The sequence below is a fragment of the Hyperolius riggenbachi genome, chromosome 2 (genome assembly GCF_040937935.1).
Source record: "Hyperolius riggenbachi isolate aHypRig1 chromosome 2, aHypRig1.pri, whole genome shotgun sequence".
In the NCBI taxonomy this organism is placed as follows: domain Eukaryota; kingdom Metazoa; phylum Chordata; class Amphibia; order Anura; family Hyperoliidae; genus Hyperolius; species Hyperolius riggenbachi.
The window spans coordinates 124,507,452-124,529,042 of NC_090647.1; the positions used below are offsets into that span (position 1 = coordinate 124,507,452).

Consider the following 21,591-nt stretch of genomic DNA (forward strand, 5'->3'; position numbering starts at 1 on the left):
TCTACTGGTGAGATGTACAGTATGTTTCCTGTGTAAGCTGCCTGATTACTGAGGTATCTGCTGTGACTTGCTTGTGCATGTTAGCTATATTTGTACAGTACGGTACTTGCTTGTGCATGACTGCAATGCTACAGTTTCATCCAGGCTGCACAGAAATATGGACAGAGGAACACATTATCAGAACTGTACCTGCATTAAAGAGACTCTGAAGCGAGAATAAATCTCGCTTCAGAGCTCATAGTTAGCAGGGGCATGTGTGCCCCTGCTAAACCGCCACTATCCCGCGGCTAAACGAGGGTCCCTGACCCCCCGAAATCCCCTCCGAGCAGCGGGGGATCTCTTCCGGATTGAGGCAGGGCTAACCGCTGCAGCCCTGCCCCACACGCGTCTGTCAGGGCGTATCTCCGACTTTCCCCCGCCCCTCTCAGTCTTCCTTCACTGAGAGGGGCGGGGGAGAGGCAGTGATGCGCCGCTGATAGACGCGACTAGAGGCAGGGCTGCAGCCGTTAGCCCTGCCTCTAGGAGCAGCAAAATCTATGACCAATTTTGTTGTTGAGTTTGCGGGGGGGGGGGGGGGGGGTGAAGGGACCCCCGTTTAGCCGCGGTATAGCGGCGTTTTAGCAGGGGCACACGTGCCCCTGCTAACTATGAGCTCTGAAGCGAGAATTATTCTCGCTTCAGTGTCTCTTTAACTGGTGAGACTGATGCTTCCTGTGCAAGATGTTGTGTGATTATTGCAAATCTCTGCATATTAAGCACTGTGCATTTTGATCTAGCTTAGATGACTCCCAATTATGGACTGAATTAGGATACAGAATCAGAATCAGTTTTATTTCGCCAAGCATGACTGGGTCAAGCCCGGAATTGGGTTTTGCACAATGAAGCAATACATAGAAAGAAAGGCAGGAAAACATTAGAATGACAGTAGTATCTCAGACTCAAGTATAAGCATACACGAATATACAATCAATATACATCAACAATTAGATATACACAGCCGAAGTCTGCCGCTCCTATGTAGGTGGTGGGGCGCTGATAGAGGGTGGTAGAATACAATACTATAGTATACTTTATATACTTGAATATGGCCATTTCTGATATAAAAAACGTCAGATATAGTAAACTACTTGGCCTGGCCCCTTGGAGTTTACTATAAAGGGATGCTACTGTATTGTGTAACGTGAGCCTGATGTAAAGCAGTAGGTTCATAATGGTTCAATGGTGATTTATTTTTGGAGCTGCAATCCTTCCTAGCAGATATGACACCAGGACACATTGGTTGACAGTGTAATGCGTGTAGTGTAAAGCCTCATTTACACTGTTCAATTTTCCATCAGGTTGAACCGGTGATCTGATAAGAAATTGCATCGTGTGTAGATGTCCAAATTGTTTCAGATCAATTTTGCGATAGATTTTGCATTGATAAGTACCTAAAATCTTTTGCAAAATCTATCGCAATCTGATTGGACCAGGTGGAATTTATCTAACAGATCCATCTAATAGATCAGATCTGACAGAAAATTGTACCATGTAGATGAGGCTTTACGCATGCAATCTGCTCCATTACATTCCCACCATTGATGTATTCTATTAACTAACCCCTAGGTTCTCAACATGAGGCCCGGGTACACCAGGGGGTACTTCTGATGGTTCCAGCAGTACTCAGGCTTCATATATTTAACCAAGAATAACAAATTTAGAGTTTTGGCAAATGATAAATCTTACTTAAAGAGACCCAGAGATGATAGAGTTGCTGTATTTTTACTTACTCTGGGCTTCCTCCAGCCCCATAAGCATGGATGTGTCCCTTGCCATCCTCCTCAGCGCCACTGTTCTCCCGCAGTCAGATCCCGGTAAGTGGCTCAGTCTGACTGAGTGACGTCAGCTGGGGCATTCTGCGCTTGTGCAGAAGGGCTGTGCATGCGCAGAAGGACCGCCGCTGACATCACTGAGTCACTGAGATTGCGGCTGAAAGGCGGCACTGAGGAGGACGGTGAGGGACACATCCATGCTTATGGGGCTGGAGGAAGCCCCGGTTAAGTAAAAAATACAGCAATTTTCTCATCTCTGGGTCTCTTTAAACAACACCAAATAAGTGTTTTAGCAAATTTAAAAGCAATAGTAAATGCTTGGAAATTGTTTAGAACCAATGATCATGTACTACAATTAAATATAGATTTGTTTTAACTGTTAAAAAAAATATATAAATTTGTCAAGGGGGACTTGTGATAATATTTACTATGCTAGGGGGTACTTGGTGAGTACAGGGTTTTAAAAGGGGTACATACCGATAAAATGTTGAAACACTGAACTAACCTCATACATTTTGCACTTTACCTACCTATGATAATGGACACAGCATCTGTAAACTTGTATACAGTATACTTGTGTTGTGCATGCTACATGGTGTTTTAAACACATGCATTAGGGCCCGTTTCCACTATCGCAAATCCGCATGCGGATTCGCATAGCCAATACAAGTGGATGGCCCTGTTTCCACTTGTCGGCAATCCTGAGCGTTTTTCTGTGCGGGAGAAATCTGAACGGAAGAGCCCTCAGAATTCGCACCCCGCGCACCACTATGCGAATCGCCGCTAATGTATTTAATAGGGAAATCGCATGCGGTTTTGGCATGCGTATTTTACCACAATTTCGCATGCAATTTCACACAGAAACTAATGTTAAATGACACCGGCAGTGACATGGTTAAAATCGCATAAATACTAACCTATGTGAAATTGCGGTAAAATACGCATGCTTAATCGCACCAGCATGCGATTTCGTCAGCGAAGAATCAGCGGCCATTCCGCACCGCACAAGTGGAAACGGGCGCTTAGAGTGCTCCACTTTTCAGAGCTGGTGGAAAAATCGTGTGTGTGTGTGTGTGTGTGTGTGTGTCAGTTCGATTGGACACTAAGGGCTGCTTCACACAGGTGTTTTTGCGGCGTTGCAGTGTTTCAGACGCAGTGTTTTTTGGGATCTACCGCCGTCCCATTCAAATGAATGGGAGCGTTTAGAGCAGGCTTTCATGAAAGCCTGGCGGTAGATCCCGGCGTTGCATCTCATCTCGAAAGCAACGTGTTGCTTTCAGAGGCGGTAAACACCGGGTAACAATTGCAGAGACATGAACTGCTAGCCTTGAAGGCTTCCCAAAAGCCTTCAAAAGCTAGCGTCTAAGCGCCGGCGTTTGAATGTGGCGCCAAGCAAAAGCTCGGCAGAAGCCAGTGTGAACTAGCCCTTATTCCAGTTTTTATTGTCTATTCGAGAAGAGTTGTTAGTGCACTAATAAAAAAATGTGTAACTTTTATACATCTTCGTAGCATAGCTTCTTCTTTTTTTTTTTACATTTTTGCAAAATTATTTACACAGCAAAGGGCTTTGCTCCTGTACAGTCTAGGAGAAAATTTTGGGAAGGAGCTAAAATGATCATATCCCATTATGGACCCCGCATTTCCGTACAATGACACCCCCTATGTACCAGGCTGTCACATTTATTTGATCCTTTTTCTCGCAAATGCTATGCTTTCAAGTAACGGACTTGCCTGCCATGTCTAATCTGTTTTATTGCCGCACTAAGCAATTAAGGAGTGCAATAAAAATTGTAAAAAAGAAATTAGGCAGGCAAAGATTGAAGCTGAAAAACAAATCGCTAAGGATATCATATCTAACCCAAAAAAGTTTTACAAGTACATTAACTCTAAAAAAAGAAAGGTTGACTGTATAAGACTCCTAAAGGATGAGGGTGGGAACTCAATGGTGGATGACCAAGGTAAGGCAGAGTTATTAAATGCTTTCTTTGCTTCTGTCTTCACAAAAGAAACAGCACTGTTGCAAACTACAGAGGCGGAAAAGTCTCAATCTTCTAACTGTAATATTAAATACTTAATGCAGGAAGAAGTGAAGGCAAGACTAAATAAATTAAAAATAGACAAGGCACCTGGCCCGGATGGCATGCATCCTCCGGTCCTAAGGGAATTAAGTTCAGTTATAGATAAACCCCTTTATCGTATCTTTTGTGACTCTCTTGCAACTGGCAGAGTCCCAGTGGATTGGCGTACAGCCCACGTTTTCCCATTATTTAAGAAGGGCAAAAAATCGGATCCAGGAAATTATAGACCTGTAAGCTTAACATCAGTTGTATGCAAACTATTTGAGGGGTTACTAAGAGATACTATACATGACTTCATAGTAGAAAATAGTCTTATTTCTCAGCATCAACATGGGTTTACTAAAGACAGGTCCTGTTTGACTAACATGCTCAGCTTTTATGAGGAAGTGAATGCTAATATGGATATTGGGAATGCTGTAGATGTGATATACTTGGACTTTGCAAAGGCCTTCGACACTGTTACCCACAAAAGTCTGGTGCAAAAGTTGAGGATGCAAGGACTGGGGAAGAGTCTGTGTTCATGGATAGGGAACTGGCTAATGGACAGAAAACAAAGAGTTGTGGTCAATGGATTGTACTCAAAATGGGAGACTGTTAGCAGTGGGGTCCCACAGGGGTCTGTTCTGGGTCCAGTGCTCTTCAATTTATTTATTAATGATCTAGTAGATGCAGTAGTGAGCAATGTTGCTATTTTTGCAGATGATACAAAATTGTGCAGAATCATCAACTCTCAGGAAGATAGTGTCATATTGCAACAGGATCTGGATAGGATGGCTATATGGGCACATACATGGCAGATGAAATTCAATGTTGACAAATGTAAAGTCATGCATTTTGGACGTACTAATGGTCTAGCACCATACAAAATAAATGGGATACAGTTGGGGACATCAGACTTGGAGAAGGACTTAGGAGTACTCATTGACAACAAGTTAAATAATCGTACTCAATGCCAAGCCGCTGTAGCTAAAGCTAACAAAATTTTAGGATGCATTAAAAGGGAAATAAAAACTCGAGATGCTAGCATAATATTGCCCCTGTTTAACTCTCTAGTAAGGCCACATCTGGAATATGGAATTCAGTTCTGGGCACCACATTACAAAAAAGATATTACAGTTTTAGAGCAGGTGCAGAGACGAGCAACAAAATTGATACGTGGGATGGAAGGTCTCACTTATCAAGAAAGGTTAGATAAACTGGGTTTATTTAGTCTAGAGAAAAGACGCCTTAGAAGGGATCTAATTAACATGTATAAATACATCAGAGGGCAATATAATAGCTTGGCGGATGAGCTTTTTGTCCCTAGGCCTTCTCTAAGGACTAGAGGACATGATCTGCGCATAGAGGAAAAACGTTTTAGCCATTTATTTAGGAAAGGGTTCTTTACAGTAAGAGTAATTAAGATGTGGAATGCATTGCCACAGGAAATCGTTATGGCAAACTCTATACCTGCATTTAAAGGGGGCTTAGATGCTTTCCTTGCGTTGAAAGACATCCATGGCTACAATTACTAGGTAATGCCTAATGATGTTGATCCAGGGATTTTATCTGATTGCCATCTGGAGTCAGGAAGGAATTTTTCCCTTTAGGGGCTAATTGGACCATGCCTTGTAAGGGTTTTTTCGCCTTCCTCTGGATCAACAGGGATATGTGAGGGAGCAGGCTGGTGTTGTACTTTATACTGGTTGAACTCGATGGACGTATGTCTTTTTTCAACCAAAATAACTATGTAACTATGTTATTACATTTTATAGACGAGGAAATAACGGGGCCAATTCTATGGTCTGTCCATGAATTTGCTGATGTTTAGCAACCTTGATGCAATTGTAGAGCCTGTCTCACACAACCAGGAAGGCCAGGTCTGTAGTTATTCAAGACATTAAAATGGGTAGTTTAAGGCCACTTCTGCCACCTTATTATGGCGTGTACATTTTAGATCATTTTTTCACTATGTTGCTTTATGGAGTGATTGCATAAGTTATAACCAAACTGTAAGGTATTTTGTTTACTTTTTCTTTTTAAAAAAGCAGTTATCATCTTGTGTGCAACACAGTAACCAAGCAGCTTAGGGTGACCCCAAAACCACAAGGAGAGTATAGTGGACTAAAAGAGACCGAAAAGCTCTCCTACTAAAAAGCAATGCTTAGTTTGGTTTGCCTTCTTAAAATAGAAGGAATTTACAACAATTCAGCTTTAAAGGAACTCCAAGCACCTCTCATGGGCATGCCTTTAACCCTCCTGGCGGTCTATTAGAAACCGCCAGGGGGCAACGCAGCACTATTTTTTTAAATTTTAAACTTGCGCGGAGCGGCGGCGATCGGAATGCACACACAGCTAGCAAAGTGCTAGCTGCTTGTTGCAAAAAAAAAAAAAAGATGCAAATCGGCCCAGCAGGGCCTGAGAAATCCTCCTGCGCGGCATAGCCCGAGCACAGCTCGGGCTTACCGCCAGGAAGGTTAAGACTCCGACTAGTACTGCAAAGTACTTAAAGATGTATACCTTTCTGTACCTCCGGAGGGGTCATAGCATGACTTTGTTGGAAGTCGTCTGGCTTAAAGACATGCCCATGAGAGGTGTCGGAGTCCCTTTAAGTGAACATCTGTGGTTACCCAAAATGCACCGCTACTGAATATGCAAATTATTTCTTTATGCTTCAGAAAGCCAGGCTAGCATCCAGAACTGCTGGTGTAGTATCTCAGTCATGGATGGAAGATGGAATTTTCCAGTTGATCCAGTTGATGGAATTTTCAGTTGATCAAGTACCTACTCGCAAGCAAGCCGACCCGCATGTAAGCCGACCCCCCAATTTTTACTCGAAAAAACAGGGAAAAAATAATTGACCCTCATATAAGCCGGGGGTAGGAAATGCTGGCCGCGTGATCCCCCCAGTGTGTCCCGGTATAGCTAGCATAGTGCCCAGTATGGGTAGGTAGTGCTTCAGTATAGCTAGTATAGTGCCCAGTATAGCTAGTATAGTGCCCAGTATAGCTAGTATAGTGCCCAGTATAGCTAGTATAGTGCCCAGTATAGCTAGTATAGTGCCCAGTACAGCTAGTAAAGTGCCCAGTATAGCTAGTATAGTGCCCAGTATAGCTAGTATAGTGCCCAGTATAGCTAGTATAGTGCCCCAGTATAGCTAGTATAGTGCCCAGTATAGATAGGTAGTGCTCAGTATAGCTAGCATAGTGCCCAGTATAGCTAGTAAAGTGCCCCAGTATAGCTAGTAAAGTGCCCCAGTATAGCTAGTATAGTGCCCAGCATAGCTAGTATCGTGCCCAGTATGCTAGTATAGTGCCCTATTAGAGCTAGTATAGTGCCCCATTATAGCTAGTATAGTGCCCCAGTATAGCTAGTATAGTGCCCCAGTATAGCTAGTATAGTGCCCCATTATAGCTAGTATAGTGCCCCATTATAGCTAGTATAGTGCTCAGTATAGGTAGTGCCCAGTATGTGTAGGTGGAAACCCCCGCCCGCCGCGGCCACCGCTGCAATTAGCTTACCTGGCGGCTTCCTCTATTCCCGTCTCCGTGCAGGCATGTAAATAATTCACAGCAGCTCGCCCCACGGCGGCTGCTGTGTGATGAGGGAGGAAGCAGGAGAGCGGCTTCCTGTAGCGGCGATGTGTATCGCTGTTACTATGGGAACCGCTCTCCCTACAGCTTCCTCCCTCATCACACAGCAGCCGCCGTGGGGCGAGCTGCTGTGAATTATTTACATGCCTGCACGGAGACGGGAATAGAGGAAGCCGCCGGGTAATCTAATTGCAGCAGGGGGAGCGGGGCGGGGGGAGGGGACCACGGACCACATCACTCGCAAGCAAGCCGACCCCCCAACTTTTGGCCCACTTTTGGGGAGTCAAAAATTCGGCTTGCTTGCGAGTATATACGGTAATTTGAAAAGATAACCAACACACCATACACGTATGATTGATTTTTCCAAAAATTAAAAAAGAAAAGGATTAAGGCCTGGTGCACACCGAGCAGTTTTTGAAGCGATCCGCAAACCGATTCCGCCTTGGAAAACGCTTGGCTAATGTATTTTAATGGGATGGTGCACACCGGCTGTTTGAGGTTTTTAGCAAACCGCAAACGTGGCTCCTGCAGCACTTTTATGGTTTGCAGAAGCGTTTCTGCCTCAATGTAAAGTATAGGAAAAGCTCAAACCACTCTACAAAACGCTAGATCAGAGCGGTTTTCCAGGCGTTTTTGTTACAGACGCTGTTCAGTAACAATATTTGTAATCTGCTACACAAAAACGCTCCAGAAAACGCTAGGAATGTTTAGAAAACGTCTCTAAATATGCCTAGAATCGCTCTGAAATCTGCTCCAAAAACCTATAGCGTTTTGAGGATCTGCTAGCGGTTTTGGTGTGCACTGGGCCTAAAAGAGCATTCCATCTTTGTATTTTTATCTGATTTTTTTTTTCACCACATCCAATCAGGTATTCTTGATCTAAACAAATATTATATATATTCATTGATTTGTTCTATACAATCAATCATTTTTATCAGGAAAAAAAAGGAAAAACAATTAATTAGGTTGAATAAGTTAATGGCCACCGTTGATGTTCCATTCTGTTTTTGACCTCAGGAAAAAAAAATACCTTCTGTAAGTGATAACTTCACAAGAAGCAAATAAAATGTATGGTGCATTTACTCCAGAAGAAGTAAATGAATGGGTGCATAAATATTTCGAATTTTCCAATTTTTAGCCATAGACAAATAACATTTGTATTGTGCTTTTCTCCTGTCGGACTCAAAGTGCCAGAGCTGCAGCCACTAGGATCCGCTCTATAGGCAGTAGCAGTGTTGGGGAGTCTTGCCCAAGGACTCCTCACTGAATAGAGTCTGGCTTACTGAACAGGTAGAGCTATGATTCGAACCTAAATCTCCTGTGTCGGAGGCTTATCCATTTCAGCCCGCGGGGATTTTTCACCATTTGCAACAGAGCGATTTTCACCTCCCATTCATTCGCCAATTACTTTATCACTAATTATCACAATGTATTGATCTATGTCTTGTTTTTTCCGCCACCAGTTAGGCTTTCTTTGGGTGGTACATTTTGCTAAGAATTATTTTTTTACTAAATGCATTTTAACAGGAATATTAAGAAAAAAATTGAAAAAATTCATTATTTCTCAGTTTTTTCGGCCATTATAGCTTTAAAATGTAATTATGTCCCTATCACAATGTTTGGCGCCAATATTTTATTTGGAAATAAAGGTGCATTTTTTCAGTTTTGCGTCTATCACTATTTACAAGCTTATAATTTAAAAAAAAAAAGTTCTTAATATACCCCCTTCACATGCAAATTTAAAAAGTTCAGGCCCTTAGGTAACTATTTGTTTTGTTTTGGTTTTTTAATTGTAATTTTTTTTTCACTAAAAATTTTATTTGGGTAATTTTTGGTGTGGGAAATAAACAGTTAATTTTAAATGTAATAATGTGGGTTTATTGTATTAAAAAATGTACGGTATGTAGATGTAGTTTTACTATTTGGCCACAAGATGGCCACAGTGAGATTTTTTTAGTCCTTGACGGGAATGTTTTTTTTTTTTTTCAGAAACACAGCGGCCTCTGATAAGAAGCCATCGGTTTTTCTGCTGGAGACTTAGATCAATGAATGGGAACCATGTTCCCATTCATTGATCTCCGGGCTACCTGGGGGCGACACAGTAACTGTCGTGAAAATCTTAAAATTTAAAACACCTACAAATAAGAAGTTCATTTCTTCCAGAGTAAAATGAGCCATAAATTACCTTTCTCCTATGTTGCCGTCACTTACAGTAAGTAATAGAAATCTGACATTACGACAGATTTTAAGCTAGTCCATCTCTCCATAGGGGATTCTCAGCATGGTCTCTATTCTTCATAAAGACATTCCCTGAAAAAGATTTATACAAAGATGCTGGCCAGCCTCCCTGCTCACTGTACACTATTTTGGCAGTTGGACGGAGCAACTGCCATTCACTAAGTGCTTTCAAAAATAAAGAAAACCCTGAGAAACCCCCTCCCCCCCCCATTTGAAGATGGGCTAGTCCAAAATCTGTCGGTAATGACAGATTTCTACTACTTACTGTAAGTGACAGCAACGTAGGAGAAAAGTAATTTATGGCTCATTTTACACTGGAAGAAACATACTTCTTATTTGTATATGTTTACATGTATAAAATGTTAAGATTTTCGCGACAGAGGTCCTTTAAAGGACTTAAGAGGCCAAAATGACTAAAAAAGCCAAGTACCTGCAAGATGTTTAAATGCACGGAGGACGCCGTCCGCGCCCTCCGTGCAGTTCCACCGGGTCCCCTTCCTGAGATCGCCCCCCGTGCCGATCGCGACCCCACAGGCCAGGCTCTCGTGCCGCTCCCAATATGGCCGCTTCCTCTGGCCGCAGCTGCGCAGTCCGCCTGGCCGCGAGTGCGGCTGCGCAGCTCTAGGGCCAACCCCTCCGATCCACGCTACAGGGGTGGACATCCATCCATCCATCCAAAGTTTCACAGGGGGGCCCAGTGATGTCTAGTTACGCCCCTGCACCCAATAATTGCATATTTTACTGATCAGTGAATCCCTTAGATTGTAAGCCTCTGGCAGGGTCCTCCCTTCCCTAGTGTAATCTACAGGATCGTGTGCTCCTGTCCTATGACAGTCTGTACTTGTATCACTGGGCCTACCTAACCAGCCCATATCGCATGATCATGCATTTTTGTACTGTTTTCCTTGTATAACTTTGTTCTTTGTTGTATAGCCTTATGACTTTCATCCTTGGATCATTGTATATATTTATTGTCCAGCACTGTGTAATATGTTGGCACTTTTTAAATACAATAAATAATAATAATACATTGCAGCAATTTTACTGTCATTTTTGTTTTCATTTTTATTGAAGTGAAAAGTTACTACAGTATCTTTTATTTGGCAAAAAAGCAATGAGGAAAGGTGCTGTGTCACTGCAATGTCAGCTGTGCAGTAAAGCACCTTGTGGAGCTGATTTTGGCGAGTACTACACAAGATATTCAAGTCATGTCTCCAGCATCACAGCTATGCCATATTTCACCAGTAGGAGGGGCTTAAACAACAACAGCTGTTTAAACACTTCTATATATAAACATCAATGAGTACAGCCACAGGCTGTGTGTGCTGCTGCTGAGACTGATAAGGTTTTCATCCTAAACTTGCAATCTCTGTGGTTCTCTCAGTTGGAGTTTTTCTGCTCTTCAGTGTCTTTCAGCTCTGGAAAAGTAAGAAGCAAATTACTGGTTCGTACTCCTTGATTGGTTTGGTTAACATTTTAGAATTTTTGATTACCTTGTGGTGCTAAGCATCCATTGTTACATCCAACTAACAACCACAACAGAGTTACTAGCAAGTTTAAGAGGCCACTAGTTTAACTTCCCAATTATCATACTAAACTCTGCACTCTGGGATGGAGTTGACTTTTCCCTTTGTAACATACTATATATTTTATTATTGCTTTTTAAGCTATGTTGTGCTAGTTGTATATAAATTCTGCGATGCTGAAAGCATAATTAACTTGGCATATCGTATTATTGTTTTTGAATATTTACTGTATATAGTGCTGACATCCTCCACAGCGCTTTTATATAGTCTTGCCACTGAAGCTGGGAGCACAGTTGGTGGCGCAATTTCACGGGTGTTTCCGGCAATTTGCAGCCCATGAATTTTCAAGTTGTGGTGCAATGTGTCATTAAGAAAGGCTTGGGAATAAGCAGAATGCCATGCATTTTAAAATTGCGGAAAAATTTGCAAACAAAAAACGCGACTGAACACAAGCATGAGATTCCAGAGTGGGCCGTTGACTTTTGTTGTGTGGCAAAACATCCAAGTGTACTCCTAGCCTGAATGTCCTCAGAGGGGCTGACAACCTAATCCCTACCATAGTCCTATGTCTGTTGTAGTCTAGGGCCAATTTAGGAGGAATGACTTATCTGTATGTTTTTGGGAAGAAACCGGAGAGCCTGGAGGAAACCTGCACAAACACGGGGAGAACATAAGCAGTTAATCAATTAGATTAATACTGTAAAAGTTCATCAAAGTCCAGAAACATTTTAAAATCTTACAGGAAAGTCAGTTTAGTTGTCACTATTATACAATACAATATTATAAAATAAACCTAACAATAAATATAAAATACAATATAAATACAATGAATAGTGGATTGCAGTTTCCATGCACACATTGAACGCAGAGACCCTGACCCTAATGCAGATTTCTTCTGTGTAATAAACATTCACATATAAGATGGCAAAGCCCATGCTTTTCCACAGCTGCATACTTGGCAGCATCTAAATGACGTACAACTAAGCATGCACCATGCGATGTATGTTAGATCCAGGAAATGATCAGCGTTCACCTGATTGAAAATTGGGGATTATTGAACACTTTACTGTATTGCACATGTGGAGTCTGTATGTTCTACTAGTGTTACATGGGTTTCCTCCAGGCACATTGGTTTCCTCCCTCATCCCTAAAACATACTAGTCAGTTAATTGGTTCCCCCTAAAATTGGAGGTGAGCTCCTCTTAAGCTACATACCCACCAGCAAACATAGCCAGATGGATCGGGGATCTCCACTGACGAACTATCGTTATTCGATCCATCTGGCCAAATCGGGAAGCGTTGTTTGCGGCCAAGGAAACTAATGATCTTGTAAACAATCGTTTACACGATCTCGGTAAAACCTCTGCATGTCAATGAGGATCATTATGATCCATAAAGACTCATTCTGATGTGTCAGTCGTTTAAAAACAAACGATCGCCTTGTGGGTGTGTGCTTTGCTAAACATCATTTATTGAATTTGCATTAAATGACGTTGCAAAAAGTTGTTCATCGTGGAAAATCGTTTGGGAAAAAAATGTTTGGTGGGTATGGGCCTTTAGAGACAGTGGGTGACTTGACTGTGGACTGTGTGGAAGAGATGAGTGCTAAATAAGTACATAATAATAGATACTGATAATTGCCCCACTTGATATTGATCAGTTTTTAGTAGAAGTGCTGCCATTGCTAGCTAGCTTTGTATTGCTCATTGCAATTCCAAGCTGTAGCTTATGATCAACTTTAGATTTTTCTGCTGTTGTTTTTTTTTTAGGTCTAAATCAATTGAGAAAGGTCCAAATTTTAATAGGTTTAATTAGCTCAGTTGTCAGACATGTAATCTATTAAAGGCATTGCAAAGTGTAGGAAGCCCTAGAGCAATTTCTGCTGTTTATTGTGCTGATATCAACCCAACAGATGTTTATTCAACTAATTGGAAAGCTTGCAAAAGAATTGCAAGAGAATTATGTACAGTTGGTCAATATAGGTATTAACCAGAATTGACATCTGTTGGTTTGATGTCAGCTGATCCGCTCCACAACTTAAGTCTGGTACGCCCTGTCAACTTTGATTGGCCAATCACTGACTGATTTTACCACCTCCATGTAGTGGCAGAGTGTACTGCACAATCTGCTCATAGTATCAAAATCTGTTGCCTCTCATAGTAAGCTGAAAGTGTGTACCAGGCTTAACACCGGACCATACCTCAGTTATTTGTTTCATATAATCTAGCTCTGTCTGTCATAGAATCTTGGTTGTTTCATGAAACCACAGTAAAATTTGTGTGCATTAACAGCACGCAGCAATTTTACTGATGCCTACGCTACCAACCTAACACACCTTGCGGAACTAGCGTTATGTATACAATGTGCGCATTGGTTGTACACCTTGCATTATGAAATTTGCGTAATGCGCAGTACGTATATAATCCGGGTGCATGTTGTACACAACGCTAATTCATTAATGCGTGTTATGTTGATAACATAAGTATCGGTAAAATTGCAGTTTACTGAATCATCTCCTTGATAACAGTTCCTTCATTACTTTTCCTCTCTGTAAGGGTTAAGAATTTAGAACTCTAAATGACAGTTTCTGTAATCCTGTGTAAGTGTCCTGTAATGCTGTGTAGTGTAACTCTCACTCATAACCAATCAAACTTTGCAAAACTCTTATCTGGCTGTAAAAAACATATCTGAGTGAAGGGAACAGATGACAAGGTCAATAGTTTAAGACTTGTCTATATGGGAGCTCAATACCATAAAAAAAATCACCATTCCATTTAACTAAAAACTTTAAGGGCCTGTTTCCACTACACGCAGATTGGATGCAGAATGGATGCAGAAAAACTGACTCCAATGAATGCCTATGGGAAAATGCATCAGAAAAATCACATTTAGTGGAAACAGGCCCTTAGGCATTCATTGGAGTCGGTTTTTCTGCATCCGTTCTACATCCAATCTGCGTGTAGTGTAAGCAGGACTACTATCATTAAAAAAGTAGGCAGTTAAAATCTGACAGAACCGACAGGTTTTGGGCCAATCCATCTCTTCATGGGGGATTCTCAGGGTGTTCTTTGTTTTCAACAGCATTTCCTGAACAGGAGTTGCTAAGTCTAACTGACAAAATAGTGTGCAAGTGATTAGGGAAGCTGGCTGGTATCTTACTATTTTGGCAGTTAAACTGCTGTTCGGGAATTGCTGTTAAAAACAAAGAAAACCCTGAGACTCCCTCATGAGGAGATGGACTGGCCCAAAACCTGTTGGTTCTGTCAGATTTTAACTGCCTACTTTTTTCACAATAGTGGTCCTTTAAAGAGAACCTGAACTGAAAATTAAAAGTCAAAATAACCATACAGAGGTCATACTTATCTCCTGTGTAGTCTACTTCTCAATCTCTCTCTCCTCTCCTGCATCCTGTTTGTCCACTGTGATCAATGGAATACTCTGTCCTCCCATTTTGAAAATGGCCATTACCCCCTAAGAGCTTCCTGGTCAGCACACTATTAAACTGTAATATCGGCCACATGAGCCATAGGGAAACATGGACATTACCTTGCACATCAAGTTGTAACTGACAGCAGCTGATATATAACTGACAGCAACTGGTATATTTCAGTTCTGACAAAATCTTGTCAGAACTGGAAGGAATCACTGTAAGAAGAAAATGATGAGCTTCTGAGAGGACCTGACAGTGAGATACGTATGTAATATTCATCTGCAGCTACATCATGTGTTTATTTTAAATAATTTTACTCAGTTCAGGTTCCCTTTAAATACGAAATAAGACTATGGGATTCCAGGAAAGTACTATTTAGAATTACAAACCTAGACCTAATTACTTATCTCATCAGTTTATTGTCATCGGGGGTTTGCTTTAATACAGTGTCTTTACATTCAGGATATTTAGAAAATAAGTAATGAGAATTTCCTATTACCATTTGTCTGACATGTAGTGAAATAACATCCCGTGATTCTTATTTGAATTCCCATTATGTGCATTTAAAGGACTACTGAAGAGAGAGAGAGAGAGAGAGATAGAGAGATTTATTTACTTTTAAGCAATTCCGGTTGTACCGATATGTATTAAGAGGCACCTGTAGCCTTTGGACTGAGCTCAGTCCACTCGTGAGTGCATTTTCATTTCTATGGAAGCAGTTGGTGGGAGACTAAGGTCAGGCCCCTTGTTCTGGCTGTTTAGGGGGCAAACAATAACAAGCTTGTGTTAGTAATGTTGGGCAGGCCGTGGAAGTAGTGTAAAAAGTCTCTGCTAAACTTTTAAATGTAAAAAGAAGAGATAAAATTAAAATTAAAAATAGTTTTTTTTAGTAATGACCCACGTTATTGGCATGCATTTTCAATGTGCTATTGAGATACCCTGAGTGCTAAAAATGCTTTTTGGTTCACTTTACCAGTATGCTATCCAGCCGACCTTGAAGAAGGGTACTACTACGATGTTTAGCCTGTAAAGAGTTAGCTTTCATGTTCTGTCCTTTTGGTACTAGTGGTTCACATCTAGTCTAGTGTGTCTCCGGGACAGGAAATGAAGGGAATTTCCCCTCCGTGGGGACACAACCACCTTTTATCCCCAATAGCATCAGAGATTCTAAATCCTCTTTACTAAAGAAAAAAAAATGGCTTTACAATTCAACTTTATTTTGATCTAAACTGTTTAGTATTTTGCTGACTCAGAAATATAGCCTTGTATTTGGAATATTCTCTCACTTCCATAGTTACCTTTTTGCGTAGCAGCCTGTGTTACTTTGTACAGCCACTCAGATTGCCTTGGAAAAGGGTATAGACAAGTTTGGCTGTAACTCCTTCTGTACATGACCAGCTTACTGAGTACTTGTCTTCTGTTCTGACTAAAAAAAACCCTATTCAAACATGGGATGTTATGCACTTTCGCAAAAGCTTTTCTATTTAGTTTATTGAGGTTTTTTGTTAGAACTGTAGGATGTGATATATGTTGTACAGAATTGTAGGATGTGATACGTGCTTTGATTTGTAAGCAGCCTTCCCATATGTATACTCTGCACAGCTATATATTCCTACACATGCTATTCCTGTACTGTATATGTTCTAATAACAGCTTTTCCTCTCATCAGATAGTTTGGAAGAGCAAGACTTTGCTGCAGCCAGCACTATGGACCCACCTAGAGGTAACACTGACTTTCTAATATTTTCTATGGGTAAATATTGTAAGACAGAGGATCACCTTCAGTATCTATGCCTGATCAGTCATGGCTATAGAATTGTTGGTGCTATTATGTTGCTTTATTATAAACATACCTCACAACAGTCCCGATTTGTGTGGGTCTGTCATGAATTTTCATGCTCCTCCCTCAGTCCCAGCCGGTACACTTCACACTGCAGTGAAGATGCTCTACTGAGAGGCATGAGACTGGAGAAAACTTGCTGGCTGCTGGTAAGTGAGGGGGAGAATGTTGCCGTGTCTATTTACGCAGTGTGTGTGTGTGTGTGTGTGTGTGTGTGTGTGTGTGCGTGCGTGCGTGCGTGCGTGCGTGCGTGCATGCGTGCGTGCGTGCGTGTGCGCGTGTTGAGTGATGGGAAACTTGTCTGACTCCAATGTATGTAAGTATTTTGGGGTCTGACTGTGTGTGTGTGTGTGTGTGTGTGTGTGTGTGTTTGTGCTAGGGTAGATTGTGTGGCTTGGCTGTGTGTGGCACCTCTGATCCCCTAATACCTAGGGGAGGAGGGGGGGTGCATCATCTATCTATGTGAATGTAGGGAGCACCTTTGGCTATCTAATGATGGGGAACAATCATTCCTAGTGGGTTTGAGCCCTAAGAGAAGAAACAGTCTGGGCCTCTTAGTTGCTTACTAGAGGTGATCAGTTCTCTTGCAAGGATGCAAGGAGAATTCATGGAGACACACATAAGGATTTATCAGGTGATTGAATCGTACTCCTCTGATTGGCTGACTCACTCTTGCTTCCTGTGAAGGTTGATTCTGACCAGCCAATCAGAGATGTACAATTTGCAGGTGAAATCACAAGGACTCATTCACACTATGTGAGTTGCAGTGAGTTTTGACTCACTGCACAAAGTGTGAATTTTACAAGGGAACATGAAAGTCCATAGACTTTCATTTTGTCATTCACTTTACAACAGTGAGTTGCTGTGTAGTGAATTTCAACACGCCGGGAGTTAAAATTCATGGAAATGCACAGCAACTCACAAACCCATTTATGAGTTTTTTTTATTCATACATTTTAATGCAGTTCTAATCCTTGACTAGTGTGAATGAGCCCTTAGGAGAACTGACCATCTCTGTTGGCTTAATTGTTGTGTGGCATAAGAGCAGGGGAGTGGCTAAGTTAGCCACAGCTAGGAAGTTCATCTCTCTACTGTAGCGTAGCTGTAGTTTAAAGAGGAACTCCAGTGAAAATAATGTAATAAAAAAGTGCTTCATTTTTACAATAATTATGTATAAATGATTTAGTCAGTGTTTGACCATTGTAAAATCTTTCCTCTCCCTGATTCACATTCTGACATTTTTCACATGGTGACAATTTTACTGCTGGCAGGTGATGTCAATGGAAGTAGCTGCTGCTTGCTTTTTTGGCAGTTGGAACAGCTGTAAATCGCTATTTCCCACAATGCAACGAGGTTTACAGACAAGTCTGCAGGACTTCTCAAGATCCACCCCTACTCTATGGAACTGCCCCCTCCCAACTGCCCCTTCCTTCAACACCTTTAAAGAGGAACTCCAGTGAAAATAATGTAATTAAAAAAAGTGCTTCATTTTTACCATAATTATGTATAAATGATTTAGGCAGTGTTTGCTCATTGTAAAATCTTTCCTCTCCCAGATTCACATTCTGACATGTATTACATGGTGACATTTTTACTGTGGGCAGGTTATGTATCTGTTTCTAGCTGTTCTGGCATTGCAGACAGCTGTAAACAGCCATTTCCTGTCTGTGAACATTGTTACATTGTGGCAGTTTGCCCAGAGTACCGTACGGTACCAGAGCCTCTTGTGGGAGGGGTTTTTAGCACAAAATCAGTGATACAGCGCCCCCTGATGGTCTGTTTGTGAAAATCATTATATTTCTCATGTAGAAGGGGGTATCAGCTACTGATTGGGATAAAGTTAAATTCTTGGTCGGAGTTTCTCTTTACGTAAGCCCTGAAATCAAACATCTTTAAGATGGTCTACCCCCACCACCGTACCTTAACTCTCTAACTCTCTCAGCCGAGCACCTATTCCACTGGCCTACCTAGTGTATCCCTTCCCCCTACCCTTCAGATTGTAAGCCTTTTGGCAGGGTGTCCTTGCCTCGGGGTTTCTTCTTGATCTTGCGAGCCAACCATTGATATCCTTCCCATGGTCTATCTCGGGCTTGAATGACTAAGTCGACCTCTGGGTAAAATCACATAATCATGTATCTTATACCCTGTTTGCGTGTATAACCTTGTAATATGCTGTATTTCCTTGTGCTACCTTTCTCTCTCTCTCTGACACCCCTTGTTAACATTGTGTGTATCCCTATGTATTGTCCAGCGCTGTGTAATGTTGATGCTTTATAAATACTGTTAATAATATAGAGGACATGCATTATTTTTCTTATGAATGTAGGCCTTGTGTTATGTACATTTACATATTTAAACATTATGGGCTTTTGATGTAATTCTTCTTAACATCCTTTGAAATCCAGAATTATTTGTAAACCAAAAATGTGTTACAGCAATGTACCGTATATACTAGAATACAAGTCGACCTCGTGTATAAGTCGACTCCAATATTCAACCCTCTTAAGCTGGAATTTTTTATTGACTCAAGTATAAGCCTACCCAGCAAAGTTAATGGCTGCACTTGGGACTCAGGAGGGGTTAATGACTGCAATGCATACATTATTGCAGCCATTAACCCCTCCTGTCCCTTACGTGCAGCCAATAACTCCTCCAGACCCACAAGTGCAGCAATTATTCACTCCCCTTCCTGCAGCCCAGTATTTTCCCCCTGCCCCTTTCCTTGTTAATTGTTATGGCCAGGACTTTTAGACCTGTGTTTTCTTGGCATTTCCTTTCCTCGAAGTATCACTTATCACAGGGTAAATTGCTGCAAATGTGAATGGCACTATTAGTACGTACACACATTACTCAGTATGCTCAGTGTTGCCCATGACTCAGGTATAAGTCGACCCCTATACTTTTATGAAGAGAAACAGATCTAAATTTCTAGACCTATACTAGAGTATATACGGTAGTCAAATTTAAATGGAACAGTATCAAATTGTGCAGAATAACTCTACATGGGTCCAGCTTTGTTAACCCATGGTGGGCTAGATCATCTGCTTCTGACATTCCTCACGCTGCTTGTTTTGTTTGTGGTCACTCCCATTCCCTGTCCTTGCAATGTTCGACTGGCTCATCAAAAATTCCCTCCAAAAAGGACAACCTGACCCCAGGGGAGAGACAAGCCCTCACGTTTCTAAAAGAACAGGATGAGATAATCATCCGAGGAAGTGACAAGGGAGGGAATGTAGTTATCCTTTCCACTGAATACTACAAGGGCGAATGTTTGAGGCTTTTGGGTGACACGGAAACTTATTTGCGATTAAAGGAAAACCCGTTTCTTGCAATAAAAACTAGGGTCAATTCCCTGGTGGATAAAGGGAGGGAACTGGGCGTGCTGGCGAAAAATGAGGCTGAATTTTGTAGTGTCACAACATTTAGGGCCCCCATTTTCTACATCATTCCAAAGATACACAAGAACAGGGAACGTCCTCCAGGCCGCCCGATTGTGTCCGGCATTGGGGGTCCACTGGAAAATTTGGGGAGGTATCTTGATGGGAAATTAAAACCGCTAGTTGAAATGTTACCTTTGTTTGTGAGGGACACCGGTGACGTGTTGGGGGTCCTGTAGGACGTCCCTGTATGTGGGGAGGATCTGATTGTGAGTATTGATGTGGAGGGCCTGTACACTTCCATACCCCACGAGGTGGGGTTGGCAGCAACAGCATTCTTTCTGAAGGAGCACTACCCTGATTCCCACCTGCATAACGAATTTTTGATTGAAGCATTGGATTGTGTTTTGAAATATAACTGTTTCATGTTTGATGGCCGGTTCTACCGCCAGACCAGGGGCACGTCGATGGGGGCGTCTTGCGCCCCGGCCTACGCTTGTCTCCATCTCGGGCTTTGGGAGCGGCAGGACGTCTACCCTATGGACCTCTTCCAGCGACATGTGCGCCTTTGGTTGAGGTTCATTGACGACGTGCTCCTGGTCTGGCGGAGCACCAGGGGCCAATTGGAGCAGTTTATGGAGGCATTGGGATATAATGCAAGGAATCTGAAATTTACAGTTGAGGTTGATGAAATTGAGTTAACATTTTTGGATTTGAGGATACGAAAAGAGAGGGAAAGGTTAGTTACAGGGACCTACAGGAAACCTACAGCGGGCAATACGTTATTGCACTATGCAAGTCACCATGTGTCATCACAGAAAAAAGCAGTACCTAGGGGTCAATTTTACCGACATAGGAGGAATTGTACGCTGGATTCTGATTTTGAAATAGAAGGGCAGGAATTAAAGGATCGATTGATACAAAGAGGGTACCCGGAAGAATTGGTCGAGGAAGAATTCCAAAAAATACAGGAAAAAGGGATAGATCAGGTCAGAAAGGGACGTAGGTTTATAACAAAGTTTGGGGCACATTGGTATGGCCTGCAGAAAGTGTTACAAAAACATTGGAATGTGTTATTATTGGATAATAGGATTGCTAGATTGGTTGGCGATAGGCCATATATGACAGCAAGAAGGGCACAGAACCTGAAAAATATATTGGTGAGGTCTGAATTTAACAGCAAACAGGACGTGACATGGTTGGGCAGATTTCCCCAGAAATCGGGAATGTTTAGCTGTGGCAATTGCTGTGTATGTGGTCTGGTTGAAAGATCAAAAACCTTCACAAATGCAAAGGGAACAAAGATGTATGATATGTGGGAAAAACAAAGAGGCGATTGGGAACGAGAATCGGTGAACATGTAAAAAACATTGAAAAAGCGGAAGAAGATAGCCCTTTGGGACTACATTTTGAGAAGTATCATAATAAGGATCCTTCCGGCTTGCGATTCAAGGGAATTGTGAAACAAAAAATACCCAACAGGGGGGGTGATATTGAAAAAGAACTGTATAAAATTGAAATGAGCTGGATTTACCGTCTGGGGACGAAGATTCCAGATGGTTTGAACACTGACATCAATATGGTCTACTTTTTGGACTAAGATCCTTAGTGTCTGGAAGATTGATGAAATAAATAATGGATCGCTCAGTGTATGTCCTGTAATAAGTATTCGTTGAGGAGGGATAGGGTTAACTGTGGAAATGGAAGATTGCTATGTAA

At 41.8% G+C, this 21,591-nt stretch overlaps 1 protein-coding gene across 1 annotated transcript in view; it reads left to right on the forward strand.

The window, feature by feature from the left end:
* The window catches only part of LOC137545754 (ATP-dependent 6-phosphofructokinase, muscle type), a 159,608-nt gene that overhangs the window by 24,291 nt on the left and 113,726 nt on the right, over positions 1–21,591 (forward strand). Inside the window, exon 2 of the mRNA XM_068267343.1 lies at positions 16,325–16,378. Within this exon, the coding sequence (XP_068123444.1) occupies positions 16,325–16,378 (54 nt within the window). The remainder of the gene's footprint in view (positions 1–16,324; positions 16,379–21,591) is intronic.